The sequence below is a fragment of the Entelurus aequoreus genome, linkage group LG20, assembly GCF_033978785.1.
Source record: "Entelurus aequoreus isolate RoL-2023_Sb linkage group LG20, RoL_Eaeq_v1.1, whole genome shotgun sequence".
NCBI lineage: Eukaryota > Metazoa > Chordata > Actinopteri > Syngnathiformes > Syngnathidae > Entelurus > Entelurus aequoreus.
In genome coordinates this window covers 22,769,489-22,788,485 of record NC_084750.1, presented here as the reverse complement: position 1 = coordinate 22,788,485, position 18,997 = coordinate 22,769,489, and the positions used below count along the sequence as shown (strand labels likewise).

The following is an 18,997-nucleotide window of genomic DNA, read 5'->3' as shown; positions in this document are numbered from 1 at the left end:
ATTTTATGTGGTCCACCACAATATTTTATGTGGCCAGCGACATCAATAAAGTGGCCCGCCACATCATTTTATGTGGTCCACCATATTATTTAATGTGGGCCCCCCACATTAAATGTTTTACATGTTTATCTTACCTTAAAAACAGGGGTGTCAAACTCCTTGTCAGATATGAAAATGTATGCTTAATTAATTTTATGTGGCCTGCCACCTCATTTTATGTGGCCAGCGACATCAATAAAGTGACCCGCCGCATCATTTTATGTGGTCCACCATATTACTTAACGTGGCCCCCCCACATTTAGAAAGTTTTGGGTGGCCTGCAACGTCATTTATGTGGCCTGCAACGTCATTTTATGTGTGTGGCACACCACATTATTTTATGTGGCCACCAACATCAATAGAGTGTGGCCCGCCACGTCATTTTATGTGGTCCCCCATGTCATTTTATGTGGTCCACCATAATATTTAACGTGGGCCCCCCACATTTTGAAAGTGGTCCACCACATCATTTAAAGTGACCCACCACTTCATTTTGACTGGCCTGCAACGTCATTTTATGTTGCCCACCATATTATTTAATGTGGTCCACCATTTTATTTAAAGTGGCCCTCCCACATTTTGAAAGTGGTCCACCACATCATTTAAAGTAGCCCGGCACATTATTTTATGTGGCCCACCACATCATTTTATTTGGTCCACCATATTATTTAAAGTGGCCCCCCACATTTTGAATTGGTCCGCCACATCATTTAAAGTGGCACATTATTTAAGGTGGCCCACCACATAATTTTGTGTGGCCTGCCACATCATTTAAAGTGGCACATTAGTTAATGTAACCCACCACATAATTTTGTGTGGCCTGCAACGTCATTTTATGTGGTCTACCACAATATTTTAAGTGGCCAGCGACATCAATAAATTAGCCCGCCACATCATTTTATGTGGTCCACCATATTATTTAATGTGGGCCCCACACATTTTGAAAGTGGTCCGCCACATAATTTATTTGGCCCGGCACATTAATTTACGTGGCCCACCACAATAATTTTGTGTGGCCTGCAACATCATTTTGTGTGGCCCACTAAAATTATTTTACATGGCACACCACATAATTTTGTGTGGTCTGCAACTTCATTTTATGTGTTCCACCACAATATTTTATGTGGCCAGCGACATCAATAAATTGGCCCGCTCCATCATTTTATGTGGCCCTCCACATTTTGAAAGTGGTCCGCCACATCCTTCATTTTGCCCGGCACATTATTTTATGTGACCCACCACATCATTTTGTGTGGCCTGACACGTCATTTATGTGGCCTGCAACGTCATTTTATATGGCCCACCACATTATTGTATGTGGTTTACCACAATATTTTGTGTGGCCCGCCACATCAGTTTACATGGCCTGGCTCATGATTTTATGTAGTCCACCACAAATTTTTGACGTGGCCTGCCACATTATTTGAGTGTTCCGCCACATCATTTGAAGTTGTCCGCCACAGTATTTTATCTTGCCTGTCACATCATTTTATGTGGTCCACCATATTATTTAATGTGGCCCCCCACATTTTGAAAGTGGTCCGCCACGTCATTGAAAGTGTCCCGGCACATTATATTATGCGGCCCACCACATCATTTTGTGTGGCCTGCAATGTCATTTATGTGGCCTGCAACATCATTTTATGTGGTCCACCACAATATTTTATGTGGCCCGCCCCATCATTTTATATAGTCCACCACAGTATTTTATCTTTGGCCGCCACATCATTATATTATGCGGCCCACCACATCATTTTGTGTGGCCTGCAATGTCATTTATGTGGCCTGCAACATCATTTTATGTGGTCCACCACAATATTTTATGTGGCCCGCCCCATCATTTTATATAGTCCACCACAGTATTTTATCTTTGGCCGCCACATCATTTAAAGTCACCCGCCACATCATTTATGTGGCCCGCAACATTATTTGATGTGGCCTTGATTATGACAAACACATGTACTGATGCATTTGTTTATGTTCTACACTTTACTATTATCTGATCATGCAACAAGATTTTTTGGTTATCTAATATAAATAAATACATATCTGCTTGACTTAGGGTTTAAGAGCAAGTTACACATCCATCTGTCAGTAAAACACACAGTAATAAAAAGAAGTTGCCAATGCAAATTGTGTAATGAAGCTATTATATGTTTATATTCATATATATTCACTGTTACAAGCGGCCCTATGAAGGCAGCCATGATTGCAATGTGGCCCTCAATGAAAACAAGTTTGAAATCTCTGGCATAGACTGTAAAAAAGTATTTTTTTGGAGATTTTGCGGTGCAAAAGTGGCAGCTTAGTTGCTCGAATTTTACAAAAAATTTTAAAGTGTTTTTTATAGCAGTTTTTTTAAACTGAAAAATTCTGGCGACTAAAATTGACGGTTGTTGATGAGGAAGGGATCTGTGGTTCCCAATGCTACATCACGCATCATGTGACTGGCTTCCTCATTATCCCTCAAAAATGGCTGAGGAATCTCCGTGAGATTGATACTATTTTGATCATATCTATTTACTCGCAAACTTTGCAAGTCTTTAGTGTTATAAATCAGACATATATGATAATAGCTTCAATATAAAGACAACTTGTTTTTCCATTCTACTGGTACTTTAAGTCAAATAATAAGCAGTTATGGGTTGCTGTGTGCTTTCTGATGTCATAATTTGCATAATTTAAAGTAATTAAAAATGTAATAAATTAGTTAAGAATGACAGTTAAACTTTCTTTTGCCATCTCTTTTTTTTTGGTCAACAGTGGCACCTGCTGCTCGTTGAGAAGAGCCATACTCTCGTGCTTTCATGTTAGAATCTCCAAAAGGCCTTTCACCAGATTTGTCGCTCGTCGCTTTTTGGGATAAAAGGTCTGATTACTTGCTAAATGTACAAACACAATGGTGCTAAGCTTTTATTAGTTTTTAATACTGCGGCAGACCAAGTGCGCACTGTACGGACTTGTAACGACAAGCTACATTCACAGACAGTCCCATTATAATGTGTTTATGAGCGAGGACGAAATCTATTTGATTGAAATCTGAATAGCGATTCTTATTCATCCCGAATCTAAATCGATTGATAATTGTCAAAAATAGATTAAGGGTGAAAAAAATAAATAAATATAATAATGTAATTAAAAAAAAAAAAAAAAAAATATATATATATATATATATATATATATATATATATATATATATATATATATATATATATATATATATATATATATATATATATATATATATATATATATATATATATATATATATATATAAATAAAATATAAATTAAAATTAAATAATAATAAAAAATATATATATATAAAAATAAATTAAAAAAAAAAAATATATATATATATACATATATTTGAAATGTATAAATATATATGTATATATTTATATATCTAGTCGAGGTTACTGTTGTGGGCTCAATACCGTGGTAGAGCGGAATATACGTTCGGTCAGGAAAAAACGCAGAGGCTATTTCATCCCTACAAGCCTGTTTCGCAGGTTTGCCTGCTCTTCAGGGGATTTAAATCCCCCTGAAACTTTTAATACTATTGTTATATTGCGACAATGCATGTCGATGACACGTTCTAGCCGCAAATCTGACCGCGGCAAGCGAGTGAGGACGCAATGCAGCGTCCTCACTAGCGGCTAACGTGCCTCCACAGTGCAAAGCCACTCCTAAGTCAGAAGTCCTGCCTTCTATGGCGGCAAAATAAACTATGTTTCTTAAAAAGTTTCATTATTCCTAGAGGAGGAAGAATAGCTCGGCATGCTACACTACACACAGTAGGAGGATATGCTAGCTGCAAGCTAGAGCTCTTGAATGTAAACAAAGGTGATCGGATCGCTATAAATATTGACAGTAACGATACCAAGTACAGTATCAGTATATGGTCGATACTAAAGTGGTTAAATCGATATTTTCAATTATAAAAATATTTTTTGATGTTTTTGTTATTGTTTACAAACTCAGTAAATAAGCTCCTCGACACAGGAGGACTTTAAGGGCAAAAACCATAGGATTTAAATTAGAGGTGTCCGATAATGGCTTTTTTTGCCGATATCCGATATTGTCCAACTCTTAATTACCGATTCCTATATCAACCGATACCGATATATACAGTTGTGGAATTAACACATTATTGTGCCTAATTTTGTTGTGATGCCCCGCTGGATGCATTAAACAATGTAACAAGGTTTTCCAAAATACATCAACTCAAGTTAGGGAAAAAAATGCCAACATGGCACTGCCATATTTATTATTGAAGTCACAAAGTGCATTATTTTTTTTTAACATGCCTCAAAACAGCATCTTGGAATTTGGGACATGCTCTCCCTGAGAGAGCATGAGGAGGTTGAGGTGGGGGGGGGGGGGGGCGTAGGTGTTAGCGGGGGTGTATATTGTAGCGTCCCGGAAGAGTTAGTGCTGCAAGGGATTCTGGGTATTTGTTCTGTTGTGTTTATGTTATGTTACGGTGCGGATGTTCTCCCGAAATGTGTTTGTCATTCCTGTTTGGTGTGGGTTCACAGTGTGGCGCATATTTGTAACAGTGTTAAAGTTGTTTATACGGTCACCCTCAGTGTGACCTGTATGGCTGTTGACCAAGTATGCCTTGCATTAACTTGTGTGTGTGAAAAGCTGGAGATATTATGTGACTGGGCCGGCACGCAAAGGCAGTGCCTTTAAGGTTTATTGGCGCTCTGTACTTCTCCCTACGTCCGTGTACGGAGACCACTCCGTACAGCGGCGTTTTAAAAAGTTATAAATTTTACTTTTTGAAACATCCATCCATTTTCTACCGCTTATTCCCTTCGGGGTCGCGGGAGCCTATCTCAGCTGCATCTGGGCGGAAGGCGGGGTACACCCTGGACAAGTCGCCACCTCATCGCAGACTTTTTGAAACAGATACTGATAATTTCCGATATTACATTTTGAAGCATTTATCGGCCGATATTATCGGCAGTCCGATATTATCGGACATCTTTAATTTAATTCAGAGTAGGAAATAATTTTGATATTTAATTGATATTGCTACACCGCCATCCACACTGTAAAAAGTCAGTGTTAAAAAATTTTTTTAAAATTAGGGGTATTTTATTTGAACTAAGCAAAATTATCTGCCAATAGAACAAGAAAATTCGGCTTGTCAAGACTTTCCAAAACAAGATAATTAGCTAACCTCAATGAACCCAAAAATACCTTAAAATAAGTATATTCTCACTAATAACAAGTGCACTTTTCTTGGTAGAAACAAAAAAATGAGACCATTTTGCTCAATATGTTGAAAAATATTCTTAAATTAAGTAAATGCTAGTGCCATTATCTTGACATAATGATATGCGCTCGGCATCATGATTTTTTTTTTTTGCATGCTTGAAGTAAGAAATTATTACTTTAAAAAAGTGGTTTTATGCTTGTGAGTGTTGATGACACAGCTTTGCAACAGTTGATATTTTAATTTCAAGCATGTTTTACTCCATATAGGTCATCAAATCTCAGCAACAAGCTGTAATATCTTACTGAGATCATTTAGGACCAAAACACTTTAACAAGTAAAACAGTCTAACATAAAATCTGCTTAGTGAGAAGAATTATCTTATCAGACAGAAAATAAGCAAATATCACCCTTATTTGAGATATTTCATCTTACTTAGATTTCAGTTTTTGCAGTGCATTGTTTTTGTCTGATTATAATTGTGATCAAAATGATGTTGAAAATGTGAAGCATCGGTATCGGCATTGGTATGACCGATACCGCCCAAATTTGTAATATCGCTCAATTATTGAAGTTTAATGTTAGTGCAGAAATAACTCGTTACAAAGAAGGTAACCAGATATGAATAGTAAATTAGCAAGTGGATTAATAATAGTTTACAACATAATAATGCAGGAAATGAAGTCATATGTTACTGCATACGTGAGCAGCTAAATTAGGAACATGCTTATATTACCATTTATATAACAAATAATATATCCTGTTATGCACTGTTATTGCAGGAGGCTGAAAAATACAATTTTGGCCGTATTGCCCGTCCCTATTTTGTACCTTGCGTGGACATGACTCCTGTCGCCCCCCTGTTTCTTTTTGTGACGTGATAAACAAGTGCTGGGGGCATCAACGCGGCATCCTGACATCCAGCTGAGCTCCCGTGCGGGTGCTGTTGTCAGGCAGATGCCGCTTATTGATGGCCATGATAACGCCTTCATTGGATGCTGATGGCGACCGGAAAGACGGCGGGGCCATTATTGTGATTTAATCGTCGCCTCGGCCCACGCTCACTTTGGTGTCAGGTCTACCCATCATCCTGTCACGGGAAATAGCTGCTGGTCCCGTGTTGGAATAATTGAGAGTTATGTTTGGACGGTAGAGTACAAAATACTATTAAGTATGCACATGGACCGACTCCTTTTAGGTTGGAGCTTACGCTGCCACACACACATCTTCCTCCACTATTTACTGTATAAGATCAGGATACTTTGGGGGAAATTTTGCCTATCATTCACAATCCCTATGTTAGACAAGAACACATGTTTTTCTTATTTGTTTGCATTCTAAGTCGTAAAATACGGCAAGTAAGAGGTGGCCCATAAAGCCCTCTAAAAAACATTAAAAAACCACCAACAATATTACATCTCGTGACCTGGATATTAACCAAGTATTAGCGATATTGCTATTATAAGTGCTAACGCTGACAAACGCTATTTTTAGCGGTGCATTGATCACAGAGAGCTAACTAGCTTGTGCTGCTATATTGACATACTGAGCTGCTGCATCGCCTCTGAGTTGGCCAAAGTTAATTCTAGATAATAAATCATGCCTCTCACCTGGATAGTAGAAGGATGTGGCCATAAACGGAGAAGTTGGTCAACTTTGACATCCAACTGGCAAGAAATACACAAAAAGACACTTGTTATAGGCCAATTTTTTTAACCCTTTGCAAGGATTATGATGATTTTTTCATATAATCGGGAGGATATAAACATCCCATCAGTCCGCATCCAGGTGACAGCAGACATTGTGCAGTAAGTGATGGTTTTATCATGTCCGTAGTTGGTATATCTACATGATGCTTAGTGATTCACTAAAGCTGAATCTGTTCAGCACGCAGTTTCTAAAACTTATAGATCATCCTCCTTATATTCAGGCTCAAAAATGTAAGTTTCTGAAACGTCATTTGTCCCAAAGTAGTCGTCGTCGTGTCTCACAAAGTCAGCCGTGGTTAGTAGTGTTGTTGCTGAAGGGAAAACGTCTGTGAAATAAATGTGCCGCTAACTGGCTTGTGCTGCTATATTGACATATTAAACTGCTGCATCGCCTCTGAGTTGGTCAAAGTTAATTCTAGATAATACATCACGCCTCTCACCTGGATAGTAGAAGGATGTGGCCATAAACGGAGAAGTTGGTCAACTTTGACATCCAACTGGCAAGAAATACACAAAAAGACGCTTGTTATAGGCCAATATTTTTTATCCCTTTGCAAGGATTATGATGATTTTTTCATGTAAACGGGAAGATATAAACATCCCATCAGTCAGCATCAGAGTGACAGCAGACATTGTGCAGTAAGTGATGGTTTTATTATGTCCATAGTTGGTATATCTACATGATGCTTAGTGCTTCACTCGAGCTGGATCTGTTCAGCATACAGTTTCTAAAACCTATAGCTCATCCTCCTTATATTCAGGCTCAAAAATGTAAGTTTCTGAAACATCATTTGTCGTCGTTGTCTCTCACAAAGTCTGCCGTGGTTAGTAGTGTTGCTGTTGAAGGGAAAACGTCTGTGAAATTAACGTGCCTTATGTAAGACAAGAATACATACGTTTATCTTTTATTCATGCATTCTGACTAACAATAGAGCCAATTGGAGTCACTCTATTCTGCCTACAAAGCGCTCTAAAAAACCCTCTGACGCTTATGCATGATGTAAGTATAAATGTAATGTATTAACATTCATAAAAACATGTAATATTTTCATAATTTGCCTTTTTTAAGCTTAGGGCTGCGTATTAATTTCACAGACGCATCACGTTTGTTTTTTTAACAACACTACTAATCATGGCAGACTTCATGAAAGACAACAAACATCGACTGCTGGGATGTTTATATCTTCCTGTTTAGACGAAGAATTAATCATAATCCTCACATAGGGTAAAAAAAATGTGTATCTTTTTCGCCGTCTCCAGGTCTCAATTGGAAGTCAAAGTTGACCAACTTCTCGGTTTATGGCCACATCCTTCTACTATCCAGGTGAAAGGCATAATTTATCATCTAGGATTAATTTTCACCAGCACAGAGGTGATGCAGCAGCTCCCCAGCTCATGATGTACAGTTGTGGTCAAAAGTTTACATACACTTGTAAAGAACATAATGTCATGGCTGTATTGAGTTTCCAATAATTTCTACAACTCTTATTTTTGTGGATGTCTACCAAAAGCGCCTTATTGCAGTGAAACTTGCCAAAGGACATGTAATAAAATATTAACATTGCTGTATGTATACTTTTGACCCAGCAGATTTTCTCACATTTTCAGTAGACCCATAATAAATTCATAGAAGAACCAAACTTCATGAATGTTTTTTGTGACCAACAAGTATGTGCTCCAATCACTCTATCACAAAAAAATAAGAGTTGTAGAAATGATTGGAAACTCAAGACAGCCATGACATTATGTTCTTTACAAGTGTATGTAAACATTTGATCACGACTGTAAATATAGCAGCATAAACTAGCCAGCTCTCTGTGATCAATGCGCCGGTAAAAATAGGTCCTTAACGTTAGCGCTTACAATAACAATATCGCTGATACTTGGTTGATATTCACAAAATGTAAATGGAGTATTGTTGGTGCTATTTGGATGTTTTTTTTGGCTCTGTGGGCGGAATAGAGGAGCTACCATTGACTCCATTGTTAGCTGATTTTTGCTAATGTTTATTTATGATTTAGAATCCATTAAAAAAAGTGTTCTCGTCTTACATAGACAAATTTCCCCAGAAAAATTGCATTCGTGATCAATATAAATTATGACTCACTCTATGGACTGTTGTGCGTTTGGTCCAGCTGGCCGGGGACGTTTTTTTCCGATTTATTTGGGCAAGCACTCCATTTATGTCAAGTTGCACATTTTGCAGCGTCGAGTCATTGTCACCTCATTCTCTCGTCTTCCGTCTGCTCCAACGTCTCACTCTTCCTTCGTGCTGGCTTCTAGAAGCAGTAGTTCATCCTCAGTATATTCAGGTTCAAAAAGATATGTAAATCGTCATTTGTCCAAAAGTAGTCGTCTTTGTTGTTTGTTACTGAATCTGCCATGATCAGAACACACACGCCTTGGTTTCAGGAAGCAGGACACGTAGTTGTTGCCAGAAGTCGGTAGTGCGCTGCTGTGGAAACGGAAATCAATGCTCTGAAAAAAATCTGTCAAAATAAGGTAAATATTGAACATATTACATTATGTTATGAAAGTGTCTGTTACTACATCATATATAGACTTGCAGTGTGTATATAAAACGCTGATGGAAGGTTTTGAAGTGGTTTTAGAGGGCTTTTAAGGCTACAACGGTAACTCCCATTAGCCGCATCTTTCAAGCATTGTTTTTTATCATCTTTAAACCCCCCCCCCCCCCCCCAAAAAAAAAAGTACAGGCCAAAAGTTTGGACACACCTTCTTATTTAATGTGTTTTCTTTATTTTCATGACTATTTACATTGTAGATTGTCACTGAAGGCATCAAAACTATGAATGAACACATGTGGAGTTATGTACTTAACAAAAAAAGGTGAAATAACTGAAAACATGTTAAATATTCTAGTTTCTTCAAAAATAGCCACCCTTTGCGCTGATTACTGCTTTGCACACTCTTAGCATTCTCTCGATGAGCTTGAAGAGGTAGTCACCTGAAAGGGTTTTCACTTCACAGGTGTGCTTAAAGCTCATCGAGAGAATGCCATGAATGTGCAATGCAGTAATCAGAGCAAAGGGTGGCTATTTTGAAGAAACTAGAATATTAAACATGTTTTCAGTTATTTCACCTTTTTTTGTTAAGTACATAACTCCACATGTGTTCATTCATAGTTGTGAGGCCTTCAGTGACAATCTACAATGTAAATAGTCATGAAAATAAAGAAAACACATTAAATAAGAAGGTGTGTCCAAACTTTTGGCCTGTACTGTATATGTCTTTTAAAACGGACTTCGAAACAACGTTGCAAAAGAGTTGTATTTGTAAATAGATAATGTTGGATCCACGTTGTTGGTTGGGAAATGACCAAATATCAATGGTGAAATCGTCACAACCTGACATTGAATAAACGTTGTAAAAAAGCATGTTGTTCCGACGTTAGGTTTGAGTTGCTCAACACCAGGACCTCATTCAGAAAGTTTTCAACGTTGTTTCAATGTCTTGTGCCTGTGTTGTTCTTGTCATGATTGTGAACGGTAGGCAAAATTCCAAAAGAAAAGTGCAGTTCCCCCTAACTGTTCATTTAATTTTGTTTAATAGAAGGTGTCTGTCTGAGGCGCTTACGTAACGGCTCTTACTGCAACATGTTGACTTGAACTCAGTCTCATTCGAGGGGACGGTTTAAGGTTGTGTGTGTGTTCTTGTATTTCTGTCCTTCTTGAGACATCAACAAGGAAAAGTACCTTCCATATGAGGACCGGTGAACAAGTTAGGACATAAATCATGGTCCCAATACGGAAAATCATTGCATCTAATAGAGAGCCAAATACTAGAGTCCGTGAACATTGCTACAAAGTCAGGATTTTTTGTTGATTTAATGTGCATACAAAAGTAAACACTGACAGGTGCAAAGGCAGCAATATATGATAAAACAAGACGGAAGCTAAAGAAGGACTTCCCTATTCATCCCCGAAAAAACCCGCCAGGTGAACGGCTGATTTTACGACTTCCGGTGCTGACGTAAGATAACCCGCGTCACATATGTGACCATAGGATGAACAAATACACTACGGTACTAAGACTATAGTGGCCATTAACAGTATGCTTCTACAGCTGGGTTGCCCAAAGTGCGGCACAGGGGCCATCTGTGGTCCGTGACTCGTTTGTCATCGGCGTTAAGCACATTACAAAACACAAAAAATAGAGATCTCATTTGCACCCCTGGTGGTGACATCTATCCAAAGTAGGGTGGTCCCAAAAAAGAGGGATTTTTCAAATTGACTGTGTCGGTTTTAAAAGTGCTCCCCCTCTGGCCAACATACGAAATAACAAGTGTGTGTAAGAAATTGAAATGCGCCCCCTCTGGCCAAAATTAATAATAATAATTTTTAAAAAAGTATATAGAGACATATTGTAATAACTTGAAGTAAATAATTAATACTAAAAACCAATTACAAACACAAAAATAACTAAAAGCTTATCTTTTTTATATTTGCATAGTATGTATACATTATTAATGTTGTAAATACAAATCTTTTTATATCTCGAAAGGGTGGGCCTAAAGAGGTATGCCTTTTTCGGAGGTCTCAAGAAGGCAACAAATACAAGAATGTATGTGTGTGTGTGTGTTCTTGTATTTCTATCCTTCTTGAGACACCAACAAGGAAAAGTTAAAAAGTTAAAAGTTAAAGTACCAATGATTGTCACACACACACTAGGTGTGGCGAAATTATTCTCTGCATTTGACCCACCACCCTTGATCACCCCCTGGGAGGTGAGGGGGGCAGTGAGCAGCAGCGGTGGCCGCGCCCGGGAATCATTTTTGGTGATTTAACCCCCAATTCCAACTCTTGATGCTGAGTGCCAAGCAGGAAGGTAATGGGTCCCATTTTTATAGTCTTTGTACCTTCCATATGAGGACCGGTGACCAAGTTAGGACCGATATCATAGTCCCAATATGGAAAACCATTGCATCTAATAGAGAATGTCTCATTTGCACCCCCTGGTGGTGACATCTATCAAAATTAGGGTCGACCTAATTAAATGAGGGATTTTTCAAATTGACTGTGTGTCGGTTTTAAAAGTGCTCCCCCTCTGGTCAACATACGAAATAACAAGTGTGTGTAAAAAATTTAAGTGCTCCCCCTCTGGCCAACATATGTAATAACAAGTGTGTGTAAGAAATCGAAATGCGCCCCCTTTGGCCAAAATTTATAAAAAAAATATTTTAAAAATTGTATATAGAGACATACTGTAATAACTTTTGTCTCGTCTTGTCTTGTCTCATAGCAACAGTGGTACTATTGTATTGTTAGTGTACAGGAGATTTTCTTGTTTTGTTTGTATGGTAATGTTGTGAGAGGGGTTGGGATATTATAAGCATCTGCTTCATCCAACCCCTTTTCAAGCCTTGCATAAATGTGTCTGCCAAAATGTAAAAAAAAAATGTGTGTTGTTGTACTGTGCAGGTTTGAAATAAATACTTGAAGTAAATAATGAAGATTAAAAACCAATTACAAACAAAAAAATTCAAAAAATGTTACTAACAGCTTACCTTTTTGATATTTGCATAGTATGTATATATTATTAATGTTGTAAATACAAATCTTTATATATCTAGAAAGGGTGGTCCTAAAGAAGTAGGCTTTTTTGGGCGGTCTCAAGAAGGTAACAAATACAAGAATGTTTGAGTGTGTGTGTGTGTGTGTGTGTGTGTGTGTGTGTGTGTGTGTGTGTGTGTGTGTGTGTGTGTGTGTGTGTGTGTGTGTGTGTGTGAACCGGGCTCCTAAATGAAAACATCACCCGGGATGATCTTGTCTGCTTAAGGAGGCGCTTGAGTAGGTGTCCTAAGAGGCTCTCGGGGGACGAGTGCAAAAACTGCCTGGCCAAGGTGTGTTTTATTAGGAAATTAATGTCTCCCGCCGTCCCTTGATGCAAGAACGAATGTCATGGAGGACGGCGGGGAGGCTGCGTCCATTTGCTGAGCCGGGTCGAAATTCGGGCTGAACCAACGGCGCGTTTATTTTGCTGGCGGAGAATGTTATTTTAGGGTGTGTTACTTTGCTGTAATGTCGCATTAAAAGTCCATTTACAATGGGGTCAATGAAAAGCTTACTTGACTCAGAGGAAGCAATGGGAGGAGAAGGAATTTGTGCTCCCTTCCAAAAATAAGTCCGCCCCCCCCCCTTTTCCTACGTGGTGTTGCCATGACTGAGTGGCAAGAAGGGGGGAATGGTCGGGACTGTGAATAGAGGGATTTAGGTAGGAAGTGCAGGAAGGAAATATGGTTCTGATTAACAGGAATATAGTGTATGTGTTTGACCATTTAGCTGGGGAGCGAGCGGGGGAGGGGCTAATAGAGAATGCATGCGAAAGCTCGCCTGCCAAAAATGAGAAGGAGAGTTGTTTTTTTTCCAGAGAGAAAAGAAAGTACGGTGGAGTGTAGGGAAGGGCGAGCGGGGAAGCGCTTGTGGGAGTAGCTGAGAACAGAAGGCGCAAAGATGGCGGCTAGAGTAGTGGAGAGGGGGGGGGGGGGGGTGGGTGGGGGTGTTTGAATCAGCGAGGTGCTGATTGACTGATAACCGACTTAGAGGTCAAAAGTTTTTTTCTTCGCTATCTCACTCGCAGATTGTTTTGGAAGAACGCGACTAAGACTTTCTTCCAGTAAAGTGCAGGCATTCTGGGAATCGGCCATGTTGATTAGCCCCCGGGGTCTTCTGCGTGTGTGTGATGAGATCATCTCCGCGGACACGCACACTCGCGCCTGGCTGCAGCTGCCCCGATGGAAGGGGACTTTCCTTCCAGTTTCTGTGCCGCCGCCGCCGCCGCGACTCAGCATCTGTGCTCACTGAAGTGACTAATCACTGGGTTCTATCTCTCTCTCTCTCTCTCTCCCTCTCTCTCTCTCTCTCTCTCGCTATCTTAACAGGCGTTTTGCGAGCTCAAGCCCAAAGGAGAAGTTGCCGGATGAAGCTCAACTGTCCTTAGACGGAGGGGTTTTCTACAATCGTGCCACTACACCTGCGGTAAAATCCGCCCCCCCCCCCCGCCCCCACCTTCTCGGTTGGGTGATAGCTCTATCTTCCTCCCCCCCCCTGACTTCTCTGATGGACCAGAGAATGAAGGGGGGTACCCCTCCGACCACCGACTCCACTCTGGACGCCTCCCCCGCACCTGAGGATTTGGAGCAGGACCAAGAGAAAAGGAAGCGCAGGGTAGAGGCGGAGGATTCGAGGAAAAAACGAGAGGGGGACAAGGGGGCAGTACTGGAGTTGCTCATCGAGGGGCGCTGCGGAGGCGCGGGGCAGGAGCCGCTTCAGCTGTGTGGCAAAGACGCCAGCTGCCCTGACGGGAACGTGCGACTCCGGATCGGGGTCCAGGCCAAGCGCACCAAGAAGCCGCCCAAGATCTTGGAGAGCTACGTCTGCAAGCCCACCATCAGAACCTACCATAGGCAGGTCCGAGGGGGGTCGCTGGCCAGCAGGAGCGGCTCTGCGCCGGACGGCGCAAACAGAGACAACTTCTCCAGCTCTGACGCCGTTCAGACCGCGTCCAAACAAACCGCATCTGTTGCCTCGCCGCCTCTATTACCGCCGGCATGCAGCACGGCTTCCGCCTCAGCCGTTGCCAGCTCGGGGACCAGGTCCACCAAACAGGTGAGTTAAAGCTTCTTCACAGGTGTCTTAAGAGTGTCAACAAGCTGGGAACTAGGGTTGTACGGTATATTAGTATAGTACTGCGATACTAATGAATCAATTCAATATCACTAATCCGTGTCTCCATGGAGACAAATCAAGTACAATTATTTCAAGTATCAATAGGGCGCATGATAGCTCTTCATGCTTCACTTCACGCCTGCAGCACATCAGAGCCATGATGATGGACGAGGACAAACTTGCCTATAGTTTACAAAGTCAACACAAGATTTCATTATGTCTTATCATTAACCATTAAGGTGACCATCTTAACTTAGAACACACATGTGAATGAAGGCCATACTTAGTCAACAACCATACATGTCACACTAAGGGTGGCCGTATGAACAACGCCAACACTGTCATAAATATGTGCCATATAGTGAACCATACCAAACAACAATGAGAATATTTGCACTGTAACACAACATAAATACTACAGAGCAAATTCCCAGAATTCCCTGCAGCACTAACTCTTCCCGGACGCTACAATATAAAGAAATTGGTGGATCTACACCTAACATCCACTGTAATGATACCAAGTACAATAGCGTATCTAGTCGATACTACTATGATTACATCGATACTTTTTAGCATCACAAAAGCTTCTTTCGTTTAAATTTTTTTTATATTATGTTCATAAACTCAGGAAATATGTCCCTTTGAATATGACCAATGTATGATCTTGTAACTACTTGGTATCAGATTGATACCCACATTTATGGTATCATCCAAAACTAATATAAAGTATCAAACAACAGAAGAATAAGTGATTATTACATTTTAACAGAAGTGTAGATAGAATATGTTAAAAGAGAAAGAAAGCAGATATTAACAGTAAATGAACAAGTAGATTAATTATTCATTTTCTACCACTTGTCTGTAATAATGTTGACAAAATAATAGAATGATAAATGACACAATATGTTACTGCATATGTCATCCAAAACTAATGTAAAGTATCAAACAACTGAATAATAACTTATTATTACATTTCAACTGAAGTGTAGATAGATCATGTTAAAAGAAAAAAGGAGGCATATATTAACAGTAAAAGAACAATTAACAATTAATAATTCATTTTCTACCACTTGTCCTTAATAATTTTGACAAAATAATAGAATGGAAAATGACACAATATGTTACTGCATATGTCATCCAAAACTAATGTAAAGTATCAAACAACAGAATATTAACTTATTATTACATTTCAACTGAAGTGTAGATAGAACATGTTAAAAGAGAAAGTAAGCAGATATTAACAGTAAATGAAAAAGTAGATTAATAATTCATTTTCTACCACTTGTCCGTAATAATGTTGACAAAATAATAGAATGATAAATGACACAATATGTTACTGCATATGTCAGCAGACTAAATTAGAAGCCTTTGTTTGTTTACTTACTAATAAAAGACAAGTTGTCTTGTATGTTCACTATTTTATTTAAGGACAAACTTGCAATAAGAAACATATGTTTAATGTACCCTAAGATGTTTTATGTTCAAATAAAGCCAATAATGAATTTTTTTGTGGTCCCCTTTAATTAGAAAAGTACCGAAAAGAACCGAAATATTTCGGTACCTGTACCAAAATATTGGTATCGGGACAACACTAACAAAATCCTTACCGTTTACAATGTGAGCTTTGTTGTGGACATCCAGTTTGTGGAACACATTCACTCACGAGTCCAAGTCCCGCTGGGACAAGGCTGTAAACAATGACATGAGAGCTTGGGGGGACGAGTCCAAAACAATAAAGCTTTTGTCGACGGAGCAAAACAATGAGCTGCAACTCACTATTAAAGCCTAGTGACGCTGATAGGAGCCTTAAGACCGTTTCCTCACTGCGAGTGCTGTTTCTACACACGGGCACATAGAGATGCTAGCATCAAAGTTACAATAAAGTTAAAGTACCAATAATAGTCACACACACACACTAGGTGTGGCGAAATTATTCTCTGCATTTGACCCATCACCCTTGATCACCCCCTGGGAGGTGAGGGGAGCAGTGAGCAGCAGCGGAAGCTGCGCCCGGTAATCATTTAACCCCCAATTCCAACCCTTGATGCTGAGGGCCAAGCAGGGAGGTAATGGGTCTCATTTTTATAGTCTTTGGTATGACTCGGCCGGGGTTTGAACTCACAACCTACCGATCTCAGGGCGGACACTCTAACCACTAGGCCACTGATAATAGCTAACATTATTGGCATCCGGTCGCATTTCTCAACAAATTAGAAAGAAAAAGCATGCTAAAAATAAAATGTCCTGCTGATTCGGGTAAAGATGGGTACCGGATTTAGTAATTTTTTGGCACAGACCGAATCCACGCCCCCTCGGGTAATATACTCTTCGGTTTTGTGACCTCTGTCTACAATCCGTCATGTCAAAAATATTAGGGGTGTCAAAAAAAAAAAAGGTTTTTCGAATAAATCGCTATTCCTATTTGTAATGATTCATAATCGATTCAAAAATAGAGTTTTTTTATTTATTTATTCATTTTTTTGCCACTCAGGCAAATCATATTGTTGATGTAGATGCCGATATCTGCCATATTTGTATTTGCCTTTATTAAATGTTTAGGCAGAATTTTATTAAACAAAACCAGTTTTCTTTTAAGTAATATAGACATTTATCAGAGCTGTTTATCAATTTCATGGAGGACTGTAATTAATCATTGAATTAGCATCCAAGGTTATTAAAAAAAGTAGTACTTTTGAATGGAGAATCGCTTTGAATCAAGAATCGATTCTGAATCGAATCTTTACCCCCAATAATTGAATCGAATCAAATTGTGTTGTGACCAAAGATTTTACAGCCCCTAAAAAAAATATACCTTCTTGCTGGCTACTAATAAACATTCCAGAACTACAACTGGTTCGGATCTATCAATGTTCGGATTTTAATCATCCAAATATAATTAGCAAAATAGACAGCCGTCAAATTTGTGGCTTAGAGGCAACAACAAGTAAGCTAGCTAGATGGTTAGCTAACTAGTGAGCTTGTTTAGGTGCCAACCTGCAACTTAGTGTGGCATTTAGTCAAAAGGAGCAGCTAGTAACTTTAGCCCAGGTGAGCATTCAACAATTTTTTGGGGGGATTGTGTTGTTTTTGTTTGATAGTTAAAAAAGCGAGGAAGTGATATTTCGTCATGAAAATGAATGTTTAAAAATGCAATTTTACGCGTTTTTACAGAAATTTTACATGTTTGGTTAATGAAAACTACAACTAAGATGCTTATAACAGTCAAACAGCTGGTGTGTAATAGGTACAATACTTACAGTATTAACACAATGTAGGAGGCAACAGACAAGAAAGACTGAAAAGACCAACACACCATAAACTATACACTAGTGTGCCGTGAGATACAGTCTGGTGTGCCGTGGGAGGTTATCTAATTTCACCTATTTGGGTTAAAAATATTTTTTGCACACCAATAATTATAGTCTGCAAGTGATGTGTTGTTGTTGAGTGTCGGTGCTGTCTAGAGCGCGGCAGAGTAACCGTGTAATACTCTTCCATATCAGTAGGTGGCAGCCGGTAGCTAATTGCTTTGTAGATGTCGGAAACAGCGGGAGGCAGGATGCAGGTAAAAAGGTGTCTAATGCTTAAACCAAAAATAAACAAAAGGTGAGTGCCCCTAAGAAAAGGCATTGAAGCTTAGTGAAGGCTATGCAGAACAAAACTAAAACTGAACTGGCTACAAAGTAAACAAAAACAGAATGCTGGACGACAGCAAAGACTTACTGTGGAGCAAAGATGGCGTCCACAAAGTACATCCGAAACATAACATGACAATCAACAATGTCCCCACAAAGAAGGCTAAAAACAACTGAAATATTCTTGATTGCTAAAACAAAGTAGATGTTGGAAATATCGCTCAAAGGAAGACATGAAACTGCTACAAGAAAATACCAAAAAAAGAGAAAAAGCCACCAAAATAGGAGGACAAGACAAGAACTAAAACACTACACACCGGAAAACAGCAAAAAACTCCAAATAAGTCATGGTGTGATGTGACAGGTGGTGACAGTTACACCTACTTTGAGACCAGAGCTATAGTGATGCATGCTTGGTTATGGTTTAAAGTCATATCCAACAATTGCGACAACAACTTTTTACTGTCAACTGAGTTTCGTTTTTTAATGATTTCTGCTGGTGGTGTGCCTCCGGATTTTTTCAAAGCAAAAAATGTGCCTTGGCTCAAAAAAGGTTGAAAAACACTGCACTACTGCCATCTAACGTCTTGGACTTGCACCTTACGGCATGATTTACTAAAGGTTTGCATGTACTAAAACATGTGCAAACCTGATAGCGCACACAAAGATGATATACTCAACGTGTGCAAAGTGTATTGCG

The 18,997-nt window shown here is 39.4% G+C and overlaps 2 protein-coding genes across 3 annotated transcripts in view; one reads left to right on the top strand and one right to left on the bottom strand.

Annotated features, from left to right (window-relative positions):
* Window positions 1-6,915, bottom strand: part of dap3 (death associated protein 3) — a 38,990-nt gene extending 32,075 nt beyond the window's left edge. The window contains exon 1 of the mRNA XM_062029647.1: window positions 6,876-6,915. Coding sequence (XP_061885631.1) covers window positions 6,876-6,900 — 25 coding nt within the window. The 5' untranslated portion in view covers window positions 6,901-6,915. The remainder of the gene's footprint in view (window positions 1-6,875) is intronic.
* Window positions 1-18,997, top strand: part of LOC133636042 (histone-lysine N-methyltransferase ASH1L-like) — an 83,517-nt gene that overhangs the window by 2,821 nt on the left and 61,699 nt on the right. For both annotated transcript variants that reach the window (XR_009822167.1, XM_062029645.1), the window contains exon 2: window positions 13,876-14,602. Coding sequence is in view for 1 of the 2 variants with exons in the window: in XM_062029645.1 (XP_061885629.1) it covers window positions 14,054-14,602 (549 nt within the window). In the remaining variant the exon portion in view is untranslated. The remainder of the gene's footprint in view (window positions 1-13,875; window positions 14,603-18,997) is intronic.